This window comes from Anser brachyrhynchus (genome assembly GCF_964034855.1).
Source record: "Anser brachyrhynchus genome assembly, chromosome: 7".
NCBI lineage: Eukaryota > Metazoa > Chordata > Aves > Anseriformes > Anatidae > Anser > Anser brachyrhynchus.
The window spans coordinates 4,952,079-4,978,644 of NC_137701.1; the positions used below are offsets into that span (position 1 = coordinate 4,952,079).

Consider the following 26,566-nt stretch of genomic DNA (forward strand, 5'->3'; position numbering starts at 1 on the left):
GCCCTCGCTTTCCCAAATAAATGGGAAAAAAAGGCCAACAGCCACTTTCCACCGCTTGAAACCGCCTGTTGCGAGGGTTTGGTTTCACAAACCACCTTAAAGCCAGCACCAAGGCCAAGCTGGGTGCACAAAGACGTTTTAATCAGCACCTTTGCAGCTTTCAGTGGTGGCTGATCCGTTCTGCCCTCCTTCTGATCAATACGCCTTTCCTCCCTTCCTCTTTTCCTTCCAAGCCGCATGCCTGAACCTGACGCATGCAGTAATTGAAGCAAGGGGCTCTCCCTAACCTCGTGCTGATAACCGATGTCATCTCCAACTTCCCTTACGCGGTTATCCCCTTCCACGCAGCGCGCTGCTGGAACAGAATAACTCTGCTTTGGGTTAAGCTAGAGATGGTTATTTATTTTTCTCTCGGATCACAGATTAATATCGTTGCGTGACCACTGGCACTAACCTCTTTTTCCATAGCAACACTAAAGAGAACATAAACTATGAGTCATAATTTCTCTCCGGAGGACTTTTTTGTAATTATGATCATTCCACAGTTCCTAAAATATATTAGCTGATATATAGCTCTAGTAGAACAGCTTTGATTTTCCTTCGTTTGAACACACAGGCAGAAAGAGGAGACTCCCATTATTTTCCCTGTTCCAGGCTGATCTAAACACTGCACAAACCCCAGTACATTCGTTACTCATTACAGCCGGGTGGCTCCTAAAGCCTCCACGGCAATGTTTCCCTTGTAAGAAGGGGAAGAAGTTTCCTTGTTTTCACTAACCGTAGATGATACTGACCTTCTGAAAGGGAATTTGTGTCCTCCCCACCACAGTTAGTAAATTGGGGTCTGGCAGCTGGAACTGAGCCCAGCAGGATGCCCTGCTGTGACGGGCAGCTGCACGGTGGCACAAGCATCGCCGCTCTGCCCACTGAGGGCATTCGGCTCTCCCGTGTTTCTCCTCTCACCGAGCACTGCTGCAATACACAGCCCAAAGAGAGTTACAGCTAATTCAGAAATAATCCCATTCTCTTTCCTTCCTTAAGTGAAAACCTGGCTGGGGAGCAACTTAACCACACAGCTCCCTGGGATAGCTCAAGAGATGATCACACCAGATCATCACCAGAGATTTCCACAGCTGTCTCCCACGTTTCCCCTGCAATGCAATCTGCTGCATGCTGGCGCAAAGCTCCCACAAAACCCAAGGTGTCTGTTGCAGGAGCGGAATTAGGAAAGAAGATGAGCAAAACAACCAAGGACACCCACATGCAGTGAAGAGTCATGATCTGAAACAGGGAGACAACAGGCTTGTCTCACTGCTTTGCAACGCCAAACAGCTAACCTGACCCCAGGCCTGCAGCACCGAGGACACTGGGCTCTGTCTTGCCTCACCAGTGTGCAGCAGCACGCACAGGCTTGTGCCGGCACACAGCTAAACACCAGCTAACGTGGTATCAATCACTCCACAGACTCAAAAACGCCTCCCTGCAGGTTTGGAAAAAGAAACGATCGCCTTCTTATTTCTGAACTCGGGGAACAGAAGGTCACTGTAATGCCCTCTGCCACTGACTCCACCTCTTAGCCTGAAGTTATCAAACCCTAAACTGTGTTACACTTGTGTATGAAAGACAACATCAGACAGGAGTGTCAGCGACGTACAGACCCGCACGTTGCCCACACCTATTTATGCTCTCTGTAAATTGCAAGCCTTACCTCATCCAGGAGCAGTCCCTGTGCAGGCCGAACCCAGAGCACGGTGAGATGCAGCAGGAGAGCCAGGATGACCAAATGGCGGCGGCAAGCAGGGACCTCTGGCGACAGCGGGGTCCAACACCGCAGCTCAGAGCAGGTCTCTCAGGACTGTGGCCAGATGGGTTTTGAACACCAAGGACCAACTCTGCAGCCTTTCTGGGCAACTCGTACGTTTTGTAGAGGTGCGGGTGACGCCAACGGTGCTGGATGCTGAAAACGTGCAAGAAACTTTGTTTTAGGAACAAAGAGCACTCAGGGGATGCCGACACTACAGACCATGTACACATACCTCATTTAGATCAAGTACTAGGCACAGCCTAACTGCCTGAACGCAATGCTCCGTGCAAGCAGATTTGTCTTACTTCTCAGCTCCTTAGCTCCCGCTGTCCTACGCTATTCATTTAAAGTGAGCTTCAGCATCTTTTCAGTGCACTGCCAGCTACTGTTATAGATACCCTTATATTACTTGTTCCTTCTGACATGCCTGTAGGCAAATGAGCCCCATGGGGGTGACAACATGAGCTGCATTACCCAGCTGCCTGGTCCTCGAATCGTTACAGCTCGACACAGCACCGAGAGAGACATGGGAAAGGGGACGGCGAGAACGTCTGGCTAGCAGTAAACAAATTACAAAAGCACACAAGTTGTCTATATTTGCAGAGTCAATTGCTGTTTCCACGCTATCACAGGGAAAGCTGTATGCAATTTGCTACCTCTTACAAATAACTCTCATTTTCCTACCGTGTTTACCATTTTTCTGTCGATGACTGGTGGAGAATGAAAGTCACCGAGCACATTATGACTGAGAACGTCAAGAGGCGGCAGGCTGTGTAAGACCTGTGTAAACAGGCCCTACGTAAATCCGGAAAGAGGGGATTTTCTGCTTGCACGTCCAGGTGTGAGCTCTTTGGGAGAACGACGACGTCCACAAGCTGCTGCACACCTCTTCAAACAACAGCTGAGGCCACCATGCTCCAAAGCATGCACTTCTGCTTCAGGTTTGACAGCATGAAGGGCTCAACTCAAACAAGACCACGTTATGCAGTAGCTCTGAAACACTACGTATGACATATACACGATACATATGGCATCCACTTCCAAATAACGTGAGAACCTGGAAAACTTTTTATGGATTTTTGGAATTGTTGCAAATTCCTTCACTAAAAAAGATGAACAGAATCCTATAAATCCATCATTTTTTTAAGCAGTTCCTATTACTTCTTAATTATATGATACCTGACACTTGGCTGGGAGCAGAGGGAGGAACTGAGACAGGGAGAAGTACATGGGAGGAGAAACAAATAGGAAAAGGTAGGTGAGAAACGGAAGAGCAGGACGTGCACGCGAGATGGAGCGTGAGAGGGAAGCCATCCGTAGGAAGGGTGGGGAGCTGGGAGGAAGGAGCTGAGAGGCCACCAAGAAGAGACACTGCCAGAGCGCACCGAAACCAGACAAAGACCTCAAAGCAAAGGATGGGGCAGAATTAAGAGGCAGCAACAAAACCAGGAAACCAAAGGAGAATGAGAGTTAGTAAGGCCTAGGGTTCAACAGGATGGAAAAGGAGTAAGAAATGTAAAAAGACTGGGAGATAGCTGCAGTGCGACATCAACAGTGAGGAAAAGCGCAGTATTTATTCTCACCCTCCTTCCCAAGTAGCCAGCACTGCAGCAGGAAATAATTCTGGGCCAAATCCTGCTCATGCAGCACCACCACATATTTGCCATGCCTGTTTGCTTCCACAAAGACTTGCAGGGAGGGGTGGCGGGGCCAGACACTGGTCACAGAAGAACGTGGTGTCCTCTTGGCCAGGCAGCCACCTAAACCCCACTGAGTGCACATTTCCCATTGCAGTGGGATTTCTTTGCAATGGCAAGCCGGTTGGGAAAGCAAACCCAGCTCTGCTCCCTCCCCGGGCCTCACCCCTTTGCTTTGCCAAGAAGTCTGCTATATTAAGAGATGAGCAACCACACTGGGCCACTTCTCCCTCATGTTTGGCCTCCCCCAGGAGTTGCTCCATTCCTACACATCTGCTGAGAAACAACCAACCCGTTCTGCCCGGCTCACCTCGGCTCCTTTTTCCAGTCGTGCCTTTTTTTGGTCCCTTCTCACGGCGTGGGCCAGGCTCTGCGGGGAGGTGGGCACAGACCCGCTGGTTCCCCTCCTCTCCATGCTGCCCCGAGATCAGCAGCAGCTTTCTCCTGCTCTGCTCCTGGCATTTGCTTGTACTTTTCCAGAAACTCTCAAGTTTGCTACATTTGCTAAAATTCCCCAACATATATGTATCTCATACATGCATATGTATACATAAAAGAGAAGTTTCTCTCTGCACAACTGTATATCCAACCTCGCCATCAAGGATTAGCAAACTAAAACCTAAAAAAATATTGGACACCCAAGTCCCATTAACTTTCAGACACCTTTAACTAACTATCAACTGATAATTACAAAGCCCCTCAAAAGTTTTCCTCCTGACGTTTCTTACAGTGCCTACACTATCGTGGTATTCAGCATCCGTCCTGAAAAACTGAACAAATTCAGGCAGTCTCCATTCATGAGACGTGACAGTAGTCAAAATCGGTGCTGGCAGTGGGAGATGAATAAGGTCTTAATGTTTTTAGAGAAAATCAGAGATAAGAGATCTTGAGTTGGTGGTTCTTGATCGTGCAGAAAAGTTACTCAAATAGCAGTTCTAACAGCAACAGCTTTGTATTACTGACAACGTTTCACTTGGTAAGGATTTTGCAAAAGCCCTTTGCAAGCCTTTCACGCACCGTTTTGTGCAATACTTCTCAGGCAGAGGCAGCGGTCGCACTGAGACAGACACGAGCTCACCCTGCCCGTGCTTCAGGCCAACTGGAAGACACGGTGAGAGTCAGATGCTACCCCAATATAACGCGCCACATCTCGTAGTAGCTGGAGCTGGGCACCACACTAACTGCATCCATATGACGCCTGGTCAGCTCAAACACGGACGGGGTGAGACCGTCTCCATTCGGCGACAGCCAAGGTGTTTTGTCTGCACGAGCAACGCACCTGTAGGGGGGTCAATCCTATCCCAAGCAACAGAACAAAATCAGATCTGCAAACTCTATTTAAAAAAGAAAAAAAAGAAAAAAAAAGAAAAAAGAAAAAGGAAATTATCTCAAATTGTGTTACATATAGTAAATACTGAAGGTGGAGAAAAAAATTGCCTACTTGGAACTTATCTGATTTGCTTGTTATAACAGCAAGTGTGGCAAAATTCCTCTCTGATGCACCCTTACAGGAGCAATCTGAAAGAGTACTTGGCTCTATAAATCTTAATCACCACACTACTGTGCGGTGCTCAGTGTCTGCTCTCATTTTCTTTGTACCATGCTTCAACGTGAGAGCACAGAAACGATCGGCTATATTCTGCAGTGCTTTTCTTCTGGTCTAAATCCTCCAGGCAAGGTGGCATGACATACATCTGGGGACTCAGCAGCAAGGTGCACGCGGGCCCCTCCACGACATGGGGACCTGTGTCACCTGTGTCACCGCCGGGACCACGTGCAGAACTCACAGCCGGATCTGCCACCAGCAGCATTCCCCTGCCACCGCGCTGCTGCCCAGGTGACAACAAACTCGGGGTAAAAGAAACAGTAAGACGTTTACTTGACATTCCTGAGATCCACAGAGCTCAAGGAGCTCGCCCAGAATAACGCTTTGTGTAGGTGAGGACAAGTTTTAGACGGTTTCCATGTCCCCACCACAATGGGGATATTTTCGTCTGTAAGATCATACATTATTCAAGGAGCTCTGCATTTTTCCCTGAATAGAATTTTCACTCAACTATGGAGCTGGCCAAACACTGCAAAAAAGCATTAGCTGAAAAAATGATTTGACAGGAAACAGAGTTTCCTCTCCTCCACCTAACGCACCCCAGCAAGTTCCAGCCAGCGTGCTTCCTTCCAGCACTTAACTTGACAAAGCACACGGCGAGCCTGGCAAGAGCCTGGGGACATCAAACCTTCACCATCAGCAGCATTACAAGTTGTTATTGTTCTTACACCAATAGTTAAGTCTTGCCCTTAGCAAGAAGTGCTCCTTTCTCCTCCCAACAGCCACAAATTTCTTTTGCACGATCATTCTCTTTAGATACCATCGTGATGCTTTCAGATTTTCGTGTTCAGCTTTGTGTGCTACGTGAATACTGCCTGGTGAGGAAAAGCCACCTACGTTTAATATATATAATAGCTTCATTCTTCACTGGATTTAGCACAGGAAATGTGGTTGTTGTTCCTTCCCCATCCTGCCTCGCTGCTCTGCCTGCTGCTTTCCAAGCTTCTTGCTTTTCTGTCCCGATTCTATCCACTACCATTACCACCACGACTGGCACTATCAGGTTGATTTTCACCAGGCCTCCACTAACCCACGTTAACCTTTGCAGCCACCTAACTATAAGTTTGGCGGGTTTTTTTGGTGGCTTTGTGGTGGCTGGGTTTTTTTTGGAGGGGAGCAAAGGGGAGGGTGGTCCTGACATCCATCAGCAGTGACCTCTCAGAATCACTTCTTCCACCATCCACTTATTTACACCTACACCAGCAATACACAAACCAGCCTGTAAGAGACCTTTCCCTGAGCACAGATCGAATATACCTCTGCAAGACGTTTCCTTGGGTTCAAGGTAAAGCAGCCAGCTCCTGTTCGGAGGAGCAGGCTACACAATATCTTAATTCTCGCTCAAACACTTCCTGTTTGCCGTCATGGAGGGCTACCTCAAATATTAGCTCTGGGATTTGATAAGGGCCACATTAAACAAACACCGATGCCTGTATCATACACAGGCTGGCAGCCAGCCAGGTGAGCAGAGCGCTGCCTACACGTTGAGCATTACTATTCAAGCTTTGCTTGCAGTGGTGTTTTCTCCTACAGCCTGCTTTTTTTTTTTTTCAGCAATGCATAAACACGTCTCATAGAGTAGCTTACAGGGAGATTTCAATCACCCCCTGGTTCATGGCAAATGAGACATCTCTTATGCCAGCTCAGCAGCACACTGCACTCCTTCCTCCCCCAAAAAAATCTCCAGGACTTCAGGTCTGAGACACCATTTTGTTGCTCCATTATCATGCAGCGATGAAAGAAAGAACATTTTAATTGTTTTCCATCCACGGGATAATGAACTCTTCCTCTCCCTAAAACAAGGAAGCAGCAAAAGGAGGAACAACACGAATGCTCATTTTCTCTTCCAGTCAACAATTAAAATGCTTGTCAGAAATGTGACAACTGGTAAAATCAATGTAAGATTTGGTAATAGCTTGACACCTTCAATTTTGCAGAAACTCTTACCTAATACTCTTCACTAATCAACTTTACCGAAGCCGAATTGTTCCTTGAAATTAATGGTGCTTCCTGTGGATTGTGCTGCTTGTCAGCATGAACTAGACTAGTAAAAAAATCTCGGTGATTTAGGAAGAGATTTTGAACTAGATCTACAGTAACTCATAAGGAGCTTCTTCTCATTAATAATAAAAAAGAATAAATAAAACAGAAAGGGGGAACTAGGGAAAAAAAGATCATGCTTGACAGAAAACCGAGTTTTCACAGGCACCTACCAACTTCCTTACCCTGCACCACAAAAATGTCTGAACACTTGCTAGATCTTCTGATACATGGTGAATATCTGACTCCTTGCGTTTTTCACACCTGCTTTTAACCTTAGCATTTTCCAAAACCAGAGGTACAGGGTAAGAATGGCAAAATTTGCCACTCAGGTGTGCAATGCTTTCAGAGCCTGGCCTACCAGATCCTCTTCCCAGGGATCAGCCTTCTGCTGCTCAGAGCCTGAAGTAAGATGATGAAATAAGTTATATCACTCGTGCCGGCCGTAAATACCACCAGTTCTGCCGCTCGTTCAGAAGCTAATATATTTTTCCATAAAACTTGAGAGAAATACCAAACTTGAGCCTGTCCCTGAGGAACTCTCCTCTTTCATCTCAGGCTCGCTCATAATCGGTTCCCTGCACGACGCAACTCTCAACCCTAACTGTGACTCTCAGATACTGCCACAATAAAGTGCAAATAGTGGAAACAAGCAGGTTTTTCCCCAGAGGACTGCTTCCAGGCACCTGTCTCACAGCAATAAGCAGGCATCCAAACAGAGACGCAGACCCTATTATCCTCAGAATATTTCATATGTTCGCAAACCTCATGAGAGGTGGAGGAGAAGACTACTCTCTTGAGGACATCATCTCCAAAAAAGAAAGTGCTCAAATTGGGTTGAGATGTGGGCAGCTTGCTTGCACGCTGTGTGCCACAGCCATAGTGTGGCTCAGCAGCATGGGCTGCACACCAGCACCGCTACCTGCACGTGGCAGAGAAGGGTCGTTGCTCAAGTGGGTCACCTCTCAGAGAAAAGCAGCTATGTCAGAAAAAAACTAATTCAGAACCTAAGCTAGCAAGAAAAAAAGGAGGGATAGCATCTTTTCCTAAGGCAGGCAAGCACCCATTAGAAAGCTGCTTCCAAAGGCTTCAGATGGACTGTTTGGTGGCACCCAGTAGGTGAAATGAACTGGTGCCCACTGGTACCCACCAGGTGAATGAGCCCGGAGCACCCACAGCAGACCCTGTTCCACAAGCAGGTAAATGTGCTGCCCACAGCTGCCGCAGAACACCACCCAGCTTTGGGCTCCTGTCGTGCAATCGCCCAGGAAGTAAGATTTATTTAGCCTAAGGGTAAAGGAGCTCTGTTCCCACAGGAGAGCTTCACACCCTGCTTTGGGAGAACCAAATGGGTCAAACACATGTTCTGCAGCCCTATAAAGCCCTGCCAGCAGCTGCCTCAAGGAGATCCATGGCTCCTCTGGGTGGTTTCCTTCGCACGTGGAGATGATGACCAGCTGGTGACAGACATCACAGCTCCAGCAGAACACCTACCCAGAGCCTTATGCCACCGAAGCAACAGGTTTCTTGGGGGAAGTCACCAGCTGCACTCAGGCATCTGGATCCCACGTGGCCCAACACAGCTTCTGGCTCCAGGGTTTTGTCTCCAGCCCCCAGGGAATGTGGGCTCAGCCCTCAAGACACAGACATAAAGGCAAAAATATCAATTATCTTGAACAGGTCCAGTAAAACCAGATCATTACAAAGCTCCAAGTTACCAAAGAGTATAAAGTCCCCTTATACCGGAGCAGAAGTATTATCCTACCAGCCAGTATTATTCTATTATGTAGTATTATTACTTTCCTAGCTAGATGTGTCCAACAGACCCCAAGCAGTAGATAAGAAATGCCAGCAAAATCAAAGCGTAGATAAGCAAGGCAGCAGCAGCAGCTGAGGAGACAGACCAAGGGAGACAAACCAAGCGCAGTTTCAAACTTTAAATGTCCTTAAACCCATTTTAATAACAACAGGGACATCATAAGGTGTGAGCTGGGAGGGGAGGGAGGGTGAGCTTTCCTCCCTCAGCTTAGAGGGGAATTTTCGTGTATCAGTGCTTGCGAGGATGTTTTCATCTGCTTTCCAGCAAACTGTCAGAGCAGCATTAAAACCTAAAACTATTACTATGGGAGTGATCTGTCATTCAGACATGCCTGATGCGTAAATCTCTCCCTCCAGCACAAGCATTCCCTGGAACTAACACAAGCACAGCCACGGGAGAGTTTGCCTGCCCTGGAATGAGCGTGTCATGCCGCGCCAACGTAAGGAATGCCATCAACGCTGCACAGACAAGACCTGCGGTATTTTCCAGTGCTTTAAGGTTAGAAGGCAGCTCCCATCAGGGATACCGGCCAAACACACCGTGTAAATGAAGCTATGCAAAATGGAAGCGGTCCCTAACAGAGACCCAGGAATGTCACAAGATCATGGGCTTCCCCAACTCAGACAACACCAGGGTCTGATCAGGCAGCGGGATCTCCCACCAGATGAAAGTAAAATTGACGTTTATGGGTACTCGACATTTTTGACTCTGACAACGTGCTGGTGGGTCTCCTGTGAGCTGGAGGTCATCGAACAGTCCGAGCACTGAAGAAGACTGCATTAGTCCTGAGTCCCGCAGAAGCATCTCCTACAGCGAGACCATCATCCCTCATTTCCAGCAGGACCAGGGACAAATGCCCCAAAAATGATGCCCCCAACCTGTGAGGTGGTGTTGTAGGAAGGGGAAGCAGCTAGCTGCCTCCAGCAGGACTGTGGAGCAATTAGAGCACTTTAAAATTAAGTGTGTTTTATGTTACTTAGCTTCTCTTCCCTCAAGACCTTCTTTCCATTTAATAAAGTATTGCTTGTTAAACCAATTGATTCACGTTTGCAAGTGAGGAAAATTAGCTTCTCAGGCCCCAGGTAGCGTGGTGTAATTCTTAAACTTCCAGGTGGGAGCTCCAAGAAGCACCTGACTAGCAATCCCTCTCAACTGGGGCTGGGCCCATGCAACTGCTAGCCAAATTCTGGCAGAGGCTTCTCCCGTCAGTGACACGAGAGCATCACCCGGCCGCCAACACCCTGGGACACCAGCTATGAACGGAGAATCCTTTAACAGCCACTGGTATTTTTTATGTCTCCCCAGAAGGCCAGACACAGGGCAGTGTTATCTCAGGTGGCTTTGTTCTAGCTGGAGACAGGCATCCCCCGAATACACCTGGCAGAAATCAGACGTGTGGATTTTGAGATGTGGCACTCAGGTGTGGTGCTCCCTGGGGCAGGCCGCCCGAGCTTCCCACGGGACCTGTTACTCATCGCCGCCGCCGGCACGCGGAAGGTTTCCACAGACCAAATGGCATTCAGCAGCCCTCTGGAAGCACTCCGCAAATCGGTTGTTTCCACGACCCAGAGGAGGGGAGAAAATCAGTTGCAGTGTTCATTCTCCTTTTTGTGGGACTTTCAGGGTCCCTGTTTTTCCCCTCTCACAATAAGCTGAATAAAACAGGCCTGAACAAAACTGCCAAGCCTAACACAAACTTGCAGAACCATTTTTAGAGCTCCAGCCATCCAGCCCATTGCCTGCTCCGTGCAGCCGAAAACAGGTTTATGCTGCGATGATCAAATTACTACAATGGTACAGGAGCTAAGAGAAACATCCAGGGTGTTATTAAGCGTCAGTAGAAAATCTTACGGCACTTAAAGCATCCAGTTATTTTTACCTGGGGTGCTGGTGATTAACAAGCTGTGAATGTCAGATCCATCTAACTCGCCCTGAAAGCACAGGAGAGGGAACCGAGGCACGGGTCCTTAGCACCACTGAAACAACACAGAAGAAAGAACTCTTATTATTGCTGGTTCCACTGCCGCATGTCAGTTCAACTGAAAACCTGCCCTCTGACAGCACAGAAGTGACTCAAACGCCTCAGGAGATGGAGCAACCAGCATTGCTCCCCAGCTTAGCTTACGTTACACCTCACGAGATGAAACCCTGAGGAATCAGCATTCCTTGTATTCCTGCCATCCACGGGGGGTTTAATTCAAAGCTCTGCCCCCTCCTCCCCACGAGGGAGCCGGAGCTTTATGACTACCAATTACGACATGGTGCAGAACGCCTGGCGTGCCTCGCTCGGTGCTATCACCGGGCTGCGTGCAGAACACAGCGTCTGCTCCAGGAAAAAGTGTGCGGTGAGGAATCGCCTTCCAGGGGAAAATACGTATCCAGAAGGAATGCTGTGTATTCCTCAAGCCTCCCATTAGCAGACACAACAAATCATGGGACAAAATCTCTTCTTATTACGGCACTAGAGTTGTCCCAGGCAAATTGTGATTAGGGCACTGTTCCCTCCCCGTTCCCCAGCCCGTACCCTCGGGCTGCCTGAGCAGCAGGCCCTGAGCCACCCCGTCCTGCTGACCCGCGTGGAGCAAAGCCAGGCAGATAAGGAAGGAAGGAAGGAAGGGACTCTAGAGACTGGAATTTGTCGCGGAGCTATGAGTCACCGCTTGTCTATGCGGGACGCGACGCAGCAGAGCCCAAGGACACGCTGAAACCCACCCTCGGCATTTTCCTCTCTAGGTGGGGCTCACTGCACAGGATTTCCCCTTCCTCACACAGATACACAAGGTCATTTGTAAACCAAAGCGACAGCCCGGCCACAACACCTCAGGGTGGCAGGTTTGGGACAAGCAGCACCCAGCTCTCGGGGTGGCAAATCCGAGCCCAGCAAGGCACAGCCCTCAGCACCTCCAAGCAGGCTGGGGTGAAGGCCCCATCTTGCAATTTGGGACAGTGGTGATAAAAACGGCTAAAAACGACCAGCACACCCCGTGCTGAGTGCCCAGGCCGCCTGGCCTTGCCAGCTGACAGGCAGGGTGACGTGGGGCATCTTTAGCTAACATGAACCATAACCTAGAGTGCAGAAGCTCAAGACTCTCCTCAGAGAGCAGCACCAGCGGCTCGCTGTCAAACTGAAAGGCTATTTTCCACCATGATCTGTCTTAGGTGGCCTGAACACTTTCACAGATAACGTGGACGATGGAGAAGGACATGCTTACTAATTCTGCAGATGACAAAAGCTGTAAGGAAGTTTGAAGACAGGGCTAAAATGAACATGATCTTGACAAGTCAGAAGAACCAACAGTCTTAAAAATGTAACCTGTTTTGTACTCTTGTGAAGAAAAATGCAATGCTCTATACTTAGGGCCGGTATGAAACAGGGCAGGGCAAGGCAGTGGTGCAGGAACGCTGCTGGAATGGTGGCAAGGAGCTATAAAATAAATACGGACCAAAAATGTCCTACTGCAGACTTGCATCATAAAATGCAGCATCTATAACAAATCCCCATGGAGTAACAACAACAACAACCCCAGCCGTCTTTAGACCTCAGAAATTTAAAAATCTGTGGCCAACTGGAGAGAGCCAAGTGTCAAAGGAACAGTAAACAAATCTGTCGTAATTCTTTCAACCTTCCTGCCCAAAGAGAAGATCAAAGGAAATCTTCCTAACTGTTATATATGAGAAGGACTTTACAAAATTAGGAAGGGATAATCTAGATATTATCTCCCAAAAGGAAGGGGAAAAAGTAATGAGGTGATATGTCAGCAGACAGAGAACATCAGAAGGGGATGCTTCCTAGCAGCAGCCACCACGAGGCACTAGCGAGACTGCTGGGGGGCTGAGGAGCATCCATCACCAGACACAGCTAGGAGCAGGATGGCCAAATCCCTTCCAAGGACGACATACCTGTAGCTGGACAAGCTGGTGGGACTCAACCCTCTGGAGAGCTTGCAACACCAAGCCTCCTGTTAAGTCCAGTGGCAGGGATGGGAGCCAGCCTGCCCCCAAGCTGCCATCAAGCACCCACTCAGCTCTTCGTACGGAAGAGCAAGTAAGTTTGGAGAGGTCAAACAGACCTCAAAGCAACACTGCTTCAAAATACCTGCCTTCCTCCCAGGGTTGTAGGCGAGCTCTGCATCGGAAACTTAAGAACAGAGTTGTCTCCAGCTGGACACAGGAAATGTGAAATAACATACTCTGACTTGAAGAGTTTATGTGAATCCAGTGAAAACTTCCTGAAGTGGCTGCCTCAGCTCAGGCCATTCAGTCCCCACACAGCAGCCTAAATCGGTGGCCTCATTTCCAGACACCCACTGAGCGCTCAGCAGCTCCTGGAGAGCTGAAGAGGAGCCCGCGACTGCCTGTCACATCTGAGAGCTCAGGCCACTTTGGCCCTGAAACGTGGACCTGAAAGTAATTTTCTGTGCAATTTTTCACAGTCCTAATCCTGGTGTTTTGTGAACACTTTCCCTTTCTAGGCCATTATTTTCTTTGTAATGTAAAAATAAATATTTCACATTAAAGCAATGCTAAAGCTCCAACTTTGGAAATCTTCAATGGGCACAGAACTTCAGGCTGAGAACTACAGAACTGCTACGATTTTACCATATCAAACAGGGTTTGCACTCCCACATCCCCTCCTGCATTAAGAATTACGTCCTGACTTGCATTATAATCACATTAGGGCTCCAGTCCTGCTTTGGAAATTTCACGGCTGCAGGCAGGGACGTATCTTCCCAAGCACAGCACCCATCCCCAGCTAAGCCACGTGCAATCATTAATGCTGCAGCCAAGAAGCTGATTTCTCACCTTGTGAACGTCCCAGTTACCGCATCCGGAGTTTTGGCTGCAAAAGTGCACAACACTCAACACCCCCCTCTATTAAAAAAAAACGCAAAGAAGGAACACAGCTCCAGCGTGACATGGAGAGATCTTGTTACCATCACTCTGAGAGAATTATAATGATGGATTTCTTTTTGTAGCTTCACCAAACAAGTATGTTGTACCTGTAGGAGGGACAAGGAGTTGAAAAAAATAATTTTGCAGCCCAAAATCTTATTTAAACAAAAATAAAATGTTTCAAACATGATTTTGGGTAAGTTTTGAACTGGCACCACAGCCAGAGCAACAAGCACACAGTGCTGACCAAAATCAACTCAAATGGGGTGCCAGCGTCGGCACAGCACTGAAGGGAAGAGCTCCCACCTGCTTTAGGAGCTGCTGTATTATCTGTTGGCTTCCTTTCGTCTGTTGCATTCATCTGAAGTGGTGGCTTTTATTTATTTTAAAGGGTTCCAATTCAAGTGTCTCAAAGTTTCGTTCCCTTGACCCTGTCCTTTTTCGTCTTCACCAGCATTACAGACAGTTAAATGAGATTTATGGGGAACAACAAGTCTGCAGAGAATAAGAGCCCTTACCTGACCTAAACTGCTTAAATCTTGGCTATCTTAAATGAAGCACCAGTGAACCGCTGATCCAGTTACAGTATTTTAAAGACATAATTCTTCACAAAGTTTTATTTTGCATCTGTTCATGCTGTCTTCTACTTTTGCCACCTAAAAATTCAAAATATCCCGATTATATCCTTGAACCAAGCCTGAAACGTGAAGCATTGCCAACAAGTACCTGCTGAGTCCACTTCAGTTAAACACAAAGATCAGCAGCATCCATTGTCTCAGTAATTTTCTCTTCATCATTATTAAAATGTGAGATTTTCTTACGTTCACATTCAAAACCTGACAATGAGGGAAAAAAAGCCTCTTTCCCCTGCCCACAAATGAGTCACCCTGTCACGCAGCAGCTACAAATTTGGAAGCCATTTCGCGCTCTCGCATGCGACACCCCCAGTTTCTCAGCAGAAAACCAATTTCTCAGCAGAAAACCATCACCTTGCAGTCCCGGCTGCTTAATCGGAGTGACCGGGAGGCAGCATCCCCGCGACGGCACGGGACGGCCCTGCGACGTGGCCAGCCCCTGCGCTGGAGCCATCCTGCATACTGCCGACACTGCCCACCTCTGCAGCATCTGAGGAGGCAGCCACACGCAGAGCCAGCACCCCAGTCCCGGCCCTCTCGATGTATTTGGTTTACCAGATTCTGAAAACAAGTCAGCAGCTGAAAACAAAGCAAGAGCTGAATCGCCGTCAGCAGCATGCACCTGAGGTAGCCAGAGCTGAAGAGCTGAGGGCGCAGCAGTTCTGCAGGAGGTTGACAACGTTAATGTTATTCTGGGGTAGAAGTGCATGTGTTTCGAGAAGTGACTCAATGCTCCGTCTCTCACCGAGGAAGCTCCTGTTATGGTCAATTATTTTATCCACGGGGTTCACAGAAAGAACTGGCAGTGGGGTGCTCTTGATGGGAATTTGGCTGTACTTCGCTATGAGGAAACAGACCCTGAGGTGATTTTCTCTCCCAGCTACTCCAGTTAGCGATGTTCAAAACAACACAGGCGATACGGATCACGTGTTTACAACTCTTCATTAGGTGACCAGGGGAGACCCTCAGAAGCAAGCCCAAAGTACAGATCACAGCCACAAAGGAGACGCTCTGAGCGAAGGGTGAGGTGTGAGGACAGCTGATGGATGGATGCACCCACAGGATACACCGCAGCCGTCTTGAACATCCTCTGTCAGCCACAGGAGGGCAAAGCGAGCCTGGCCGAGCTGCACAAGCCCAATGACAGCAGACAAACCACACAAGTGGCGAAGGAGAGAAGGGTTTTCCATACAGCAGCATCTCCCCAGCCATCAGCAAGCATCCTGGCAGCCACCCAGGTGTGTCTGCCAATAACAGTACCATGTGTGGAGACCTGAGCCAGCTAAACGGGTCGAGAAGACACACACACACACACACACAAAATTAATCTTTTTTTTTTTCTTAGAAAGATAAGGCAGACCTTTGCTGCAGGACCTGTGGGAAATAAAGGGTACTCATTTTATTCATTTTTCATCCTAGCTTGGAGCTGTTGTAGACGGGGTTTGCTTTCTTCCCCACTTGGACGTGTTCTCTTTTCTCACTACGATAAAGTCAAAATAAATAAATAAATTTTCATTTGCCCTTTGCATGTTCGTATCATCTGAAGGGGAAATGACCTCAACACACAGGTGTTGAAGATGTGACCAGAAGAAGACAACTTGGAATAGGCTGCCTCCACCTTCACATACCTCAACAGCCATGCTCAAAGCAGTTTGGCTAAAAATCCTGATCTCCCAGTCTAAGAAAAAACACATTTCAAATGTAAAAATCATACAAGACAAAAAGACTTCTCAAAATCAAATAAACAAAGCTTTTCACAGGGAGGTATATCCTAAAGAAACAAAACCAGGGGAAAAAACCCTTAACCATAAAAGCCAGCTGCGAATAGTTGCCATTAACACACCAAAATTATCACCTCTGGTTTCCTCAAAAAGAAGCCATGACCTCTAAAGCCAAAAAGCTTTACAACATAGGATTATATATCCTTGCCTCGCAGTTTTCCAGCCTGTAACATCTCCTTGTTGATCGCCCTCATGCTTTCAGGCCAATTTTAGTTAATGAAAGCAGTCCCTCATAATCAGAAGACTGGAAGCTTAAGCCTTAAGGAAAATACCGTCACAAGGCACCCAGTAAAGAGCAGGGCTGGATTGTGGAGTGCAGAGACCCTTGAAGATCAAGGCCGTGTGTTGTATCTGGGCCACTCGCCTGTTTATGCGGGAAGCTCCTGCCTGGTTGCCTCCCTCGGGTGGCAGGCAGTTGAGTTTTCCATCTGAGAACTGAACTTACAATTTCCAGGTGTATTTCAAAAGGAATTTGAAAGATCCCCTGCTTGTCATCGGGTATTTCAGTCCCATCACTCACCTCAGAGCTGAACAACTGAGACATTAAAGGGAAAGCCCATGTGTCAACAGCAGAAAAGAGGAAGATGTTACGAGCAGACCTGAGGAAAAGGCAGCTTATGATTAAGTCATGAAATTGTAATTAGGGGCTTAGGAGAGCTGGAATACCCGAGCAGATAGATACTTTCTTTGAGGCTTCCTCCTCGGGAAGGCAAGAGGCTCTGCCGTCAACGCGTGCAGAATCTGTGTCAGATCCCTGCCAACTTCCAGTGCTCCGAGAGGAGGCTGAAGCAGGGGTCAGAAATTTGTGCCACCGACTTCTCTGGGAAACGGCAGAGGTAGAGTCAAGAGAAGCCGGCAGGGGTCGAGCTCAGGGGCAGGCAGGCTCGGGGGGACGCTGCAAGGGAGACTCTGGGAATGCCTGCAAAGACAGCGAGCGGTGCTGGGGTTAGCAAATACTGGGACAAAGCGCAAGCCAAAGAGCTGATTCAAGCCAGGCTGATTGGAGGAACATCAGGATCTGTTCCTCAGATGTACATGGGGAACAGATGAGCGAAATATCTGAAACAAGCATTTTTGCTGTTTTGAGGTCTTGCAGGTTTTTAGGGGGATGGAGGTGCTGCTTTTGAGGACCGCTTGAGCAAATGCACTATTTGCATGTGATTAGGTTTTGCTGCTAGGTGGTCATATTTGCCATTTCGAGCTTAATTAATTACTAAGGCACCTGGAGACTTACTAAGATTTGAGAAATTTGGTATATAAAAGCTGGAGGAGAGACCTCGCTGCGACCTCCCCGAACTTCAGGCAAGTAATGAAGTATTCTGAATAAACTTGCATCGATTGTCTGGGCAGCCAGCGGTAATTAAAACAGTAAAAATTAATAACAGAAAGGTCTGCGAATATCAAGACTCACAATAAAAGCCTAAATTTTTCCTGAGTAAATTAGACGGAGGAAATGAGGCGCATTTCTCTCTAACACTGATTTACTAGAGCTGCTCTTTGCGTTTTTGCCATTGCCATTAAAGTAATGGTTTTGATTGACAGGATCTCATTTTTAATTAGCCAGATCAACCAAGGCACAACATCAGCGTTTCTGAAAGCATCTGAAAAAGCAGCCTACTTCTGCAAGAAAAGCTTATTTCCATGTGAAGATTAAAGCTCCCAGACAGCAGCAATATGTTTCTCTCTGCCATTTCACAAGGCAGGCTCGAAAACATCAGGCTGTACCACACCAGAGATTAAAAGATCCACAGAGATAACGCGTAACCAGTCCTGCTTCTCACGGGTCTTTCTTCCTTAACCCCGTCCAGCAACAGCCTTTAACAGCAGTATAACCACGTTAATCAAGGATTATTACGAGAGATCTCGATGCAGCACTTTCACTGTTGCACCGCAGAGCACCCCCGCCCCCTGACCCAGCGCAGAGAGAAGTGCCCCATCGTGCTGGGCAGAGCCTGGGGATGGTGGCAGTCTGCTCCTCTGCTGTGCCATCTGCCAAAGGCCTTGGTCAGGCAACAACCCCGGCAAAGTCTCCATGCTGTCCATGTGTCCATGCCGAAAAGCTGTCTAAACCCCGTTATCTGCTCTGCTTGCATCTCCGGTTACATTCTTGCTGCCCAAGACATTGTTAACCAAGCAGCATGTTCCTGAAGCACAGGGTTTTTCCAGAAGACCTTTCAGCTTGGAGATTCAATTCACCTGCTCAGGAGAGCATGCAGCAGGGCTGCAGAGAGCACAAGCAGACGCACACCCCCTGGGTTTTGCAGGTCAGTGCTATATGGGGGGACTGAACGTCCCGTCTTGGCACCTAACAAACACTGGAGCAGGCAGAAGCAAAATTGGCACTGCGTTGGAAACACACCCGCTATCTTTACTCCCCAGCCAGATGTTTCCATTTTGATTAAAACGGTCCAGAAGATTTTTTTTTTGGTTTGTTTCTACATGAAACAGACACGGTTAAAAACCTTGAAAGCTGCCGCAAAGAGAAATCATCGTTCCCTGGACAGCTGCGAGCAGGCGGTCTGCCAGCTCCCGAGCAGGGAAACAAACCCTTGTAGAAACTGTTCCTGCACACAGACTGCTTCTCATGGGCTTGTGCTTCCCTCCTGGGCTTCATGGCCCCCCGGCATCAAACACTGCAGGGCCTGAGTGTGGTGAGCTGCCCTTGGGTGGACTTGCAGACACCTATCCGCAGGGAGCTATTTCAAAGAGAGGGCTGGACCAAATATTTCCATACAAATAAGTTCAGACTCCACAACCCCACCGTTAACGCTATGGCAGAGCTCCGCTGGCGGTGGAGGTCCTGATGGCCTCCTGCTCGTGCAAACCACCAGCTCTGCCTCTCTGATTTACACCAGATTTCCCAGACCCGCGACACAACCCATCTGCGAATCCTACAGGACACTTACACAGCCTGATCAGCAGTCGTGCAATTACGTATTGAGTCTGCAAAGCTCTACTGCAGCTCCCAGCTTTGTTTTAGATTCCCCCTCCCCCCCTCTTTTTTTTTTTTTAGCTCTCAATGACAAGCTAGGGGCTACGTTGACTTCTGCTCCACGTCAGCAAGGTTTTCACCTGTCGCCACGACCCCTTAATGCCGTGCTGAGGATGGAGACTAGCAGTCTCCTTGCCTGGCTCTCCTCCCCGCCGCAGCTTTTTTCCTCCAGGAGCTCATTTGGGCTATCCGCGCTCCCCCTCTCGGCTTCAGGCGCTGGCGAGGCTGGGGCAGCCCCGGTTGTATTTATGGTTCAGCTTTTCCCTACGGCTGGCACAGCACCGAGCTTTCACCTCCCTGATCCCACTACCGGCGGTACTGCAGCCCTGGAGCAAAAAGCTCCAGATCCCCACAAACCGCAGCAAGCTTGCACCACCTATCGACGTGCCCGAGCCATTGTTTTAGGGCAAGGAACAGAGAGCAGCATCTCAGCAGAGCCCCTTAATAACACAACCCATCACATTTCAGAGTGCCCCAAGTTTTTTCCACAGCAAGAGGGCATTGATCCCACTGTAATGGTCCGAGCTTCCTGCTGTGGGCATTGTCCATCTGCTTTGTGCTATAACAACCTTAACGTGCAGGCTGCAGCATTACCAGTGCACATCAGGCTCCTACTCCTTCAAAGCTACGTACTCACTTGGGAAAGCTGGTCTTATTCCCATTTCCCCCCTTCTGCCTAACCCATGCTCCACTTTCCACCAGCTCTGATTTTTTTTCCATGAATCAAATCCAGGCAACGGTGTCGGCATTTTCAGGCTACGCCCAGATGCCTGTGACACTCCGGGATGCATTTAATTTTCTTCAATAAAAGCAACACAAGGAATGAGCAGCAGGAAGTGCTACCACATAAACACCCAAATCTTCCATTCAGCCCTGGGTCTTCCCTAACCTCACCAACAATATCCTGCAGCACGTGCAGGGGGAAGACTTGTAGGGGGGACTTCCTTCAGAAGGGGAAGGCCCCGTGTGGGTCCCACATCTGGAGCCAGGCCAGACACGACGGGGACAGGCGGGATGGACCACACGACTTGTGCTACAAACCTTGGGGACAAGCAGAGGCGGGCCCCGGCCAGGGGCTGGGATGGGGCCGTTTCAGCAGGGTCCCCTCGCACTGCGAACTCCCAGCATCCACAAAAATAAGACCAACCTCATCCATCCCTGCTGCTTTGACTCCTGCACAGAATGCCTTCCAGAAACCTCCGTGCCAGCCCAAGGTCCTCAACAAGCTCAAAAAACCACCTGAAGTGGGAGCACGGGCTGGCCACCCCCGTCAGACAGCACTGTGCACGAGCTCAGCTGAAAGAAGGAATTGAATTAAGGGGGTGCTAGTGCTCAGAAATGTTTCAGCAGCTTCAGGTGAGTTGCCTCAAGCACAGAAATTCTACTTTAGAGGGCATTTTGACACTTAGCAATTAGGCAGAGCTTTCTTCTCTAATTAAAGTAACAAAAACCAAATCCTTCCAGGGCAATCATCCACTGGAAAAACACATAGGTTTTGGAAAACTGGGCGGCTTGATATTTTTTTCTCTAGCAGTTTTCAAAGACAGAGGGTGATGTCCACTTTTACAATGGAGCTCGTTCAAGTAAGCAGATAAATAAATAAAAAGCTATTTCAACCTTACTGGCCCGATCTGCTGTGTTAGGAATCCATCAAATCTTCGCAAGAGCCCAAGCCGCTTACCTGCATGTTATGTGCTTACACCCAGGGCACATTACTCAGCACTTGGAAGAGAGATTGGTGGCATCCAGAGACCAATTTATTTCTTTTTGCAAAGGATTCTGCTCTGTAGCAGCTTCGATGCTGTTTCACATAGTGCAGCACCTCCCAGGTGCCAGCCATCTCCAAGCACAGGTAAGAAACCCACGCCAAGAAAATACAGCAGTTATTTCTTCTACACTTCTAAATAAACATACCTTACTTTTTCAATATATCCACTAATATTACCCGGTTCATTAAATGCTGCATGGGCTGTACAGCTTGAGAGGTCTGTCACATATGAGGTATTGTAATCCATTTTCATCCAACTCTTTGATATCTGGAAATATATGTTTGTATATATACATATATTATAATAATATATATAACACTAATTATTTTCAGAACAACCTACTAGAAAACAATATCATCATTGCAGAACGCATGTTACTTGCCCAGGCCATTCCTTGACTGTGATAAGGGAAGCACCAAAAGCACCAACAATCCCCAAAGTGCTTCCTGACTCATGAGAACCAGATTCTCATCTTTATTATAATATTATTTCTTTCCAAAAATTATGGATGAGACAAGCCTTTTGATATTCAGTAACCTGTTTATGGGAAATGACTTTACACAAAACATCAAATGAGTTGACAGCAAATTGAATTTAAAATATGATTTTTTTAAATGCTCATGAAATTCATATTGCTTTAAATATGAATTAGCAGCAGTGCCAGAAGGGATGAATGCATTTCACTACCCGGCTGCAGATAATTTAACTGTACAGTTTTACCTCCATACCCTGTATTCACTCTACTTTCCTATTAAGCGGGGAAGGAGACTTTTGGGGTACTCTTGCTTGGTTCACACACATCTCATGGCAGTATTGTGAATCCTGGTCAGACTTCAGATCTAATAATTACATTCCTCCTACAAAAATTCTTCCCACAGCTTTAACAGAGTCAATATTCTTTATTTTCTGCCCATAAGTAAGCTGGGCTTTTAAAGATTTGCTGCCTGCCACCCTGAAGTGAAGCTGAAGCAATGCATGCAAATTATTTTGAAAGGTCTCTGGGCCCCGATGAGAAAACAGGCTCGGCTTCAGGATCTCACCAGCATTATTGAATTCACACAGGAAATAGTAATGCACATTTGATGATTCATACTAATCTGATAGTCACCTTAACAATCATACTCCGGCAGGTTAACGGGCTCGGATAAGATTATATCCAAAACTGCACTTAAAACTTGAAGTGGACCTTTTCCCTTTGCTCCACGGGCATGCAGCCGGACGCCCCTGGACTTCCCACCTTTGCCGTGGGAGCAGGTCGCGAGCAGCCAGCAGGACCAACCAAGAAGCAACCTTGGTGATCTCCAAAACCAGCCAGAAACCACATATTTGAGCCAGTGTCCTCGAAATTTAAATACCTGCATAGCCCTGTGTGCTACAGAGGCATCAGCTCATGTTTCAGCCCACCGACAGAACATTTAAAGACACGGCGAAGTGCCACAGATGTATAAAATTTAAGAGCGCTCCAGCAGAGAGTGACAACTAAAATAAAGCTCTCTGCATAAAATCAGCTTTGTGTATTTTTCCACCCTGTATCAAATTACAGCATCCCAAAATTATGTTAAGAGAAGCCCTGCCGAAAATGTGAGTTTCTGTATTTCATCAGCTATCAGAGATGACTCAGGATTACAAGTACTGAAATAAAATGAACATCCTGTTCCAGTTTCTTAACTACATTCTCTCCCTCAAATAGCATCAACAAGTGACTCAGTACAATGTCATAACAAACAGTACTTTTGTTACAGCAGTGTACTTGGCAAAAAGCAGCTCTCTCAAATAAATCAGCCACATTTTACTGTAGTTGCTAATCAGAAGATCTTCATTTTGTCTTGGAAGGAAAAAGTATATATAGTGTAGAATAAACAGATGGCGAGTAAACGATGTTATTTTCATAAGCAAGTGGGAAAACTATTTGTCTGCATTTGGATGAACCAATAAATGATGTTTACGACTACATTCGGCTTCGAACTGTAACACCATGCTCTTTGATCTCACAGAGACCAGCCAAAGGCACATCCTTTTCTCTTTCAGATTTCGGTTGAAGGGCCCCAAGTGCTAATGCCACCCAGGCGAGGGAGAAAAGAGCTTATGGCACAGCAGCGCCAGCCTACATCACTACAACATCCAATTCCTGGTGAATAACTCTGGATGAAAGGAGAGAGCACCCCGAGAACCCATTCATTCCAGCAGACACAAAAAAAAACCACTCAGGAAAAATAAGTTCCTTCTCAGCTGTAGCTAACTCAGTATTTAGGTGTAGCTATATTAATTAGTTACAATCCAGAGATTGCACAGGGTAAGTAGCAAGCTCTAATAAGGCAAAACGATGTTCTGCTTTTCAACACGCGCATTTGTTGCAATTTCCTCCAAGTGGAGCATGCTCTATGAGAACTACAGCTTCAAACAAAACAGCGATTGCAATTCTTTCCTGTGTGAAGCGAATTTGAATACGGTTCTTGAAACCCACCTGGCTTCTGCTCTGGCCACCCTCCTCCCAAGCCCAGGCCACTGCTTTGAAGCTCGGGTTTTAACACAGCGGCAGCCCCACGAGGAGGGCGGCTGTCGTAGCATCACGCACAAGACCTGGGCAACCAGCAAACACAGGGTTTGGGATTTCATCACAATACAAACCTAAAAGTACTAGCAATGCAAAAACACGGAGCTGAGGTTTGAAGGTTTGGGGGAATGGAGTTGCTTTTATTATTTTAAGCAGGGACCTCTCCTGCGTGCCAGCAGAAAGCAGCTTCCTCCCCTAGCCCCTTAGATTTACAACAGATGTTATATCTATTGTCATCTCATGACAGTTCAGGCATTCACACGGATAAGTATTTCGCTTTCAGTCCCCTCTTTCCAACTTAAGAAAGTTGTGCTCTTCTAAATAATGACTTCTATTGCTATAGAAACCATATAACTATTTAGCTTGCAATCCAGCAGGTCAGAATACTTCTGGTCATCTTAAATACACTCAGTCCTGCTGTGCAGATATGTCCATGCCAAAGCAAAGGCAGTACTTGCAGGATACCTTCTTTAGATCACATAGAAGTGGGCTGCTTTGTCTCAAAAGAATTATTTGCACAAAGTGTAACAGACTTCTTGCTGCAGAAACATAATGAACGTACCCCAAATGGTTTTAAAACACTTATTCGATGATGATGCTACCAAAGTCAGGTATTTTCTTAAGACACTGAGGAAAGGCAGATGTGTGGAAACAAACGTATTGTTCTTTGGTAAAACTAAACATTTCTCTGCTAAAGAGAAAGAAACGTTTTTAATGTAGATATATCTTGAAAAGGGCACGTTTTGTTCGTTCTCTTACTCCACCAATGTTGTAGTCTCCCAACAGCCCCTTACTTCAGATTCAGGCTCCGTCCTGGTTTCACATTTTGTTTGGGAGCCAAAATAATAACCCCAAAATGCCCCAGCCCTGCTAATCCAGCTAGGAAGGGCAGCATGAGCAGGAACATGAGGCTGCAGCGTGTCCAGACACCGCACACTAAAGGCAGTATGGCAATAATCTCTCTGTCATTAGCTAAAGCTGCTGCTCAGACTCCGGGTATTTACTTAGGTTGGTGAAAGACAGACGTCTAGCTTCTTGATAGGGCCAATGTTTGAAGCCATCCAAGTCAGAGGTTGGATTTGAGGTCCACCGGCCCAATGCTGTGTTTGTTAGCCCCCGCCTGACTGCCCACCTCTGCCTCAGCACAGGAGGGAGGCCCTGCTCTGCAGTGAGCCTCCTTTAACAGCTGTTTCTGCCACTGCTGACAGGATTAAAAGGGAAAAAGAAAATCAAACTGAGATTAGCTGCAATAATAATTAAAAGCTGACCTTCCAGCAGTTAAGCAAGACATCCTGCCTTTTGAAAGGGCCAACCCCAAAGGCGCAAGGGACAGTTTTGACACTCTCCTGCTGAGTTATTCTTCACCCATTTACAGGCATGCAATTCGACATGTTTTATAAATCACCACCTCAAAGCAAGACTGAAGTGACCAAACCCGCTCACATTTCCCATTTGCAAGTCTTCTCAGTTCTTCAAAGAGCAGAAAGGTATCTGTTTCAGTAGTAGGGGGAGAGCATCGTTAGCTTTTCTCAAATACCAACCACTCCTATCCTTGCATAGAGCCAGAAATCTAGATGCTAGAGATTACCACTAGAGACAAAACTTAGCTGCTCTGCATTTCATTACTTTACAGGTCAGCACCTCCCTCCCTCTCCAGCACTTCCCTCAAAACTTGCTGTCGCAATGGGTATTGCCCAACAGAGCCAGGCTGGTGACCAGCACACCAGCTACCACCTTGCCAGTGTCTCTCTCCACAAGTTTTGGCATTCAGAAACACCACAGTCTTGATATTTAGATATTTGTTTAGCCATTTTCCCCTAAATCTCAGTATGACGTTGAAATGGGCTTTACTAGGCACTCGTACAGCAGAGCTGTAGGGAAACCAGCTGGTTGATTCAGAAGAGCGTGGTCCTTGTAGCATTCTCCTCTGGGATTTTCTTGAAGCATAAAATAATAATAATTTCTATCACTTTTTCTACCACATCATTAGTTTTATTTCCAAATCCATATTCTAGGGGGAAAAAAATCAATATCCTGTCCATGTTCAGACTATAGATGTTGCAGCACAGAAGGGGTGAAAGGATCTCCTACATTAGGAGAAGAAACATGAGGGCAGGATTACAATGCCGCTCGCAACCCAAAACCACAAAGACGTTACCGCCCCTGCCAAGTGCACATTTTGTCACTGAAATAATTGCTGCTGCAGGCCAGCATCAGTCCTAATCAACCACCTATCAACAGAGACAGCATGCACCTAGAGTTGTGTTATGACTTTTATGTTTTATCTTATGGAGAAGAAAAGCAGGAAGGAACTAGTAAGGAGGTAGACAACCTGGATAAGGGTATTTTTCCTGTCCCCACAGCTGAAGGCAGTGTAAGGTCAGGATTCAGGAGCCCAGTTTTGGTAACCTGCATCAATAACACAAGGGAGTTTGTCAGACAAGCCACAGAGCAAGGCTGGAGGCAAAGAAGCCAGAATTCATCTGTAAGCCTATTGCAGCTGAAGATGTGAGAGCAAAAGGATATGAAGGAAGAAAGGGAGGTGGCTGGCAATATTGCCCTGCAGAAATGACGTGTACCAGACACAGCTGCTTCAGTGACCTCCCTCTGCTAGAATCATGTACTGTTGTCCAGACAGACTGAACAGCAAACCCTGCCAGGGCCACAAAGCCAGCCAACAAGCCCTTATCCCATCCTCGCCCAAAGACACCTACAGAAAAAGGAATAAAGACATTTACACACCATTGCCACCACCAGTTCTTATTTGGCATCCCGCAGCCCACCTCCCAGCACCAGGCATGGCGGTGGCATTCAAAGAAACCCACTTCCACCAAGGGCACCTGCCGCATGTCAGAGAGGCAGCTCTACCCGCAACTCCGCGGAATTATTTACCAAGCAGTTTGCTAAATTATACAAAGGGAATAATTTGCAATGTAATGGTGTGTTTGCATTCTGAATATCTGATTTCCTGTTCAA

General features: G+C 47.3%; 1 protein-coding gene across 5 annotated transcripts in view; it reads right to left on the reverse strand.

Moving 5' to 3' along the window:
• Window positions 1–26,566, reverse strand: part of LOC308197799 (uncharacterized protein) — a 70,943-nt gene that overhangs the window by 37,118 nt on the left and 7,259 nt on the right. For all 5 annotated transcript variants that reach the window (XR_013953270.1, XR_013953271.1, XM_080598876.1 and 2 more), the window contains exon 2: window positions 1,709–1,957. Coding sequence is in view for 3 of the 5 variants with exons in the window: in XM_080598876.1 (XP_080455002.1) it covers window positions 1,709–1,957 (249 nt within the window). In the remaining 2 variants the exon portion in view is untranslated. The remainder of the gene's footprint in view (window positions 1–1,708; window positions 1,958–26,566) is intronic.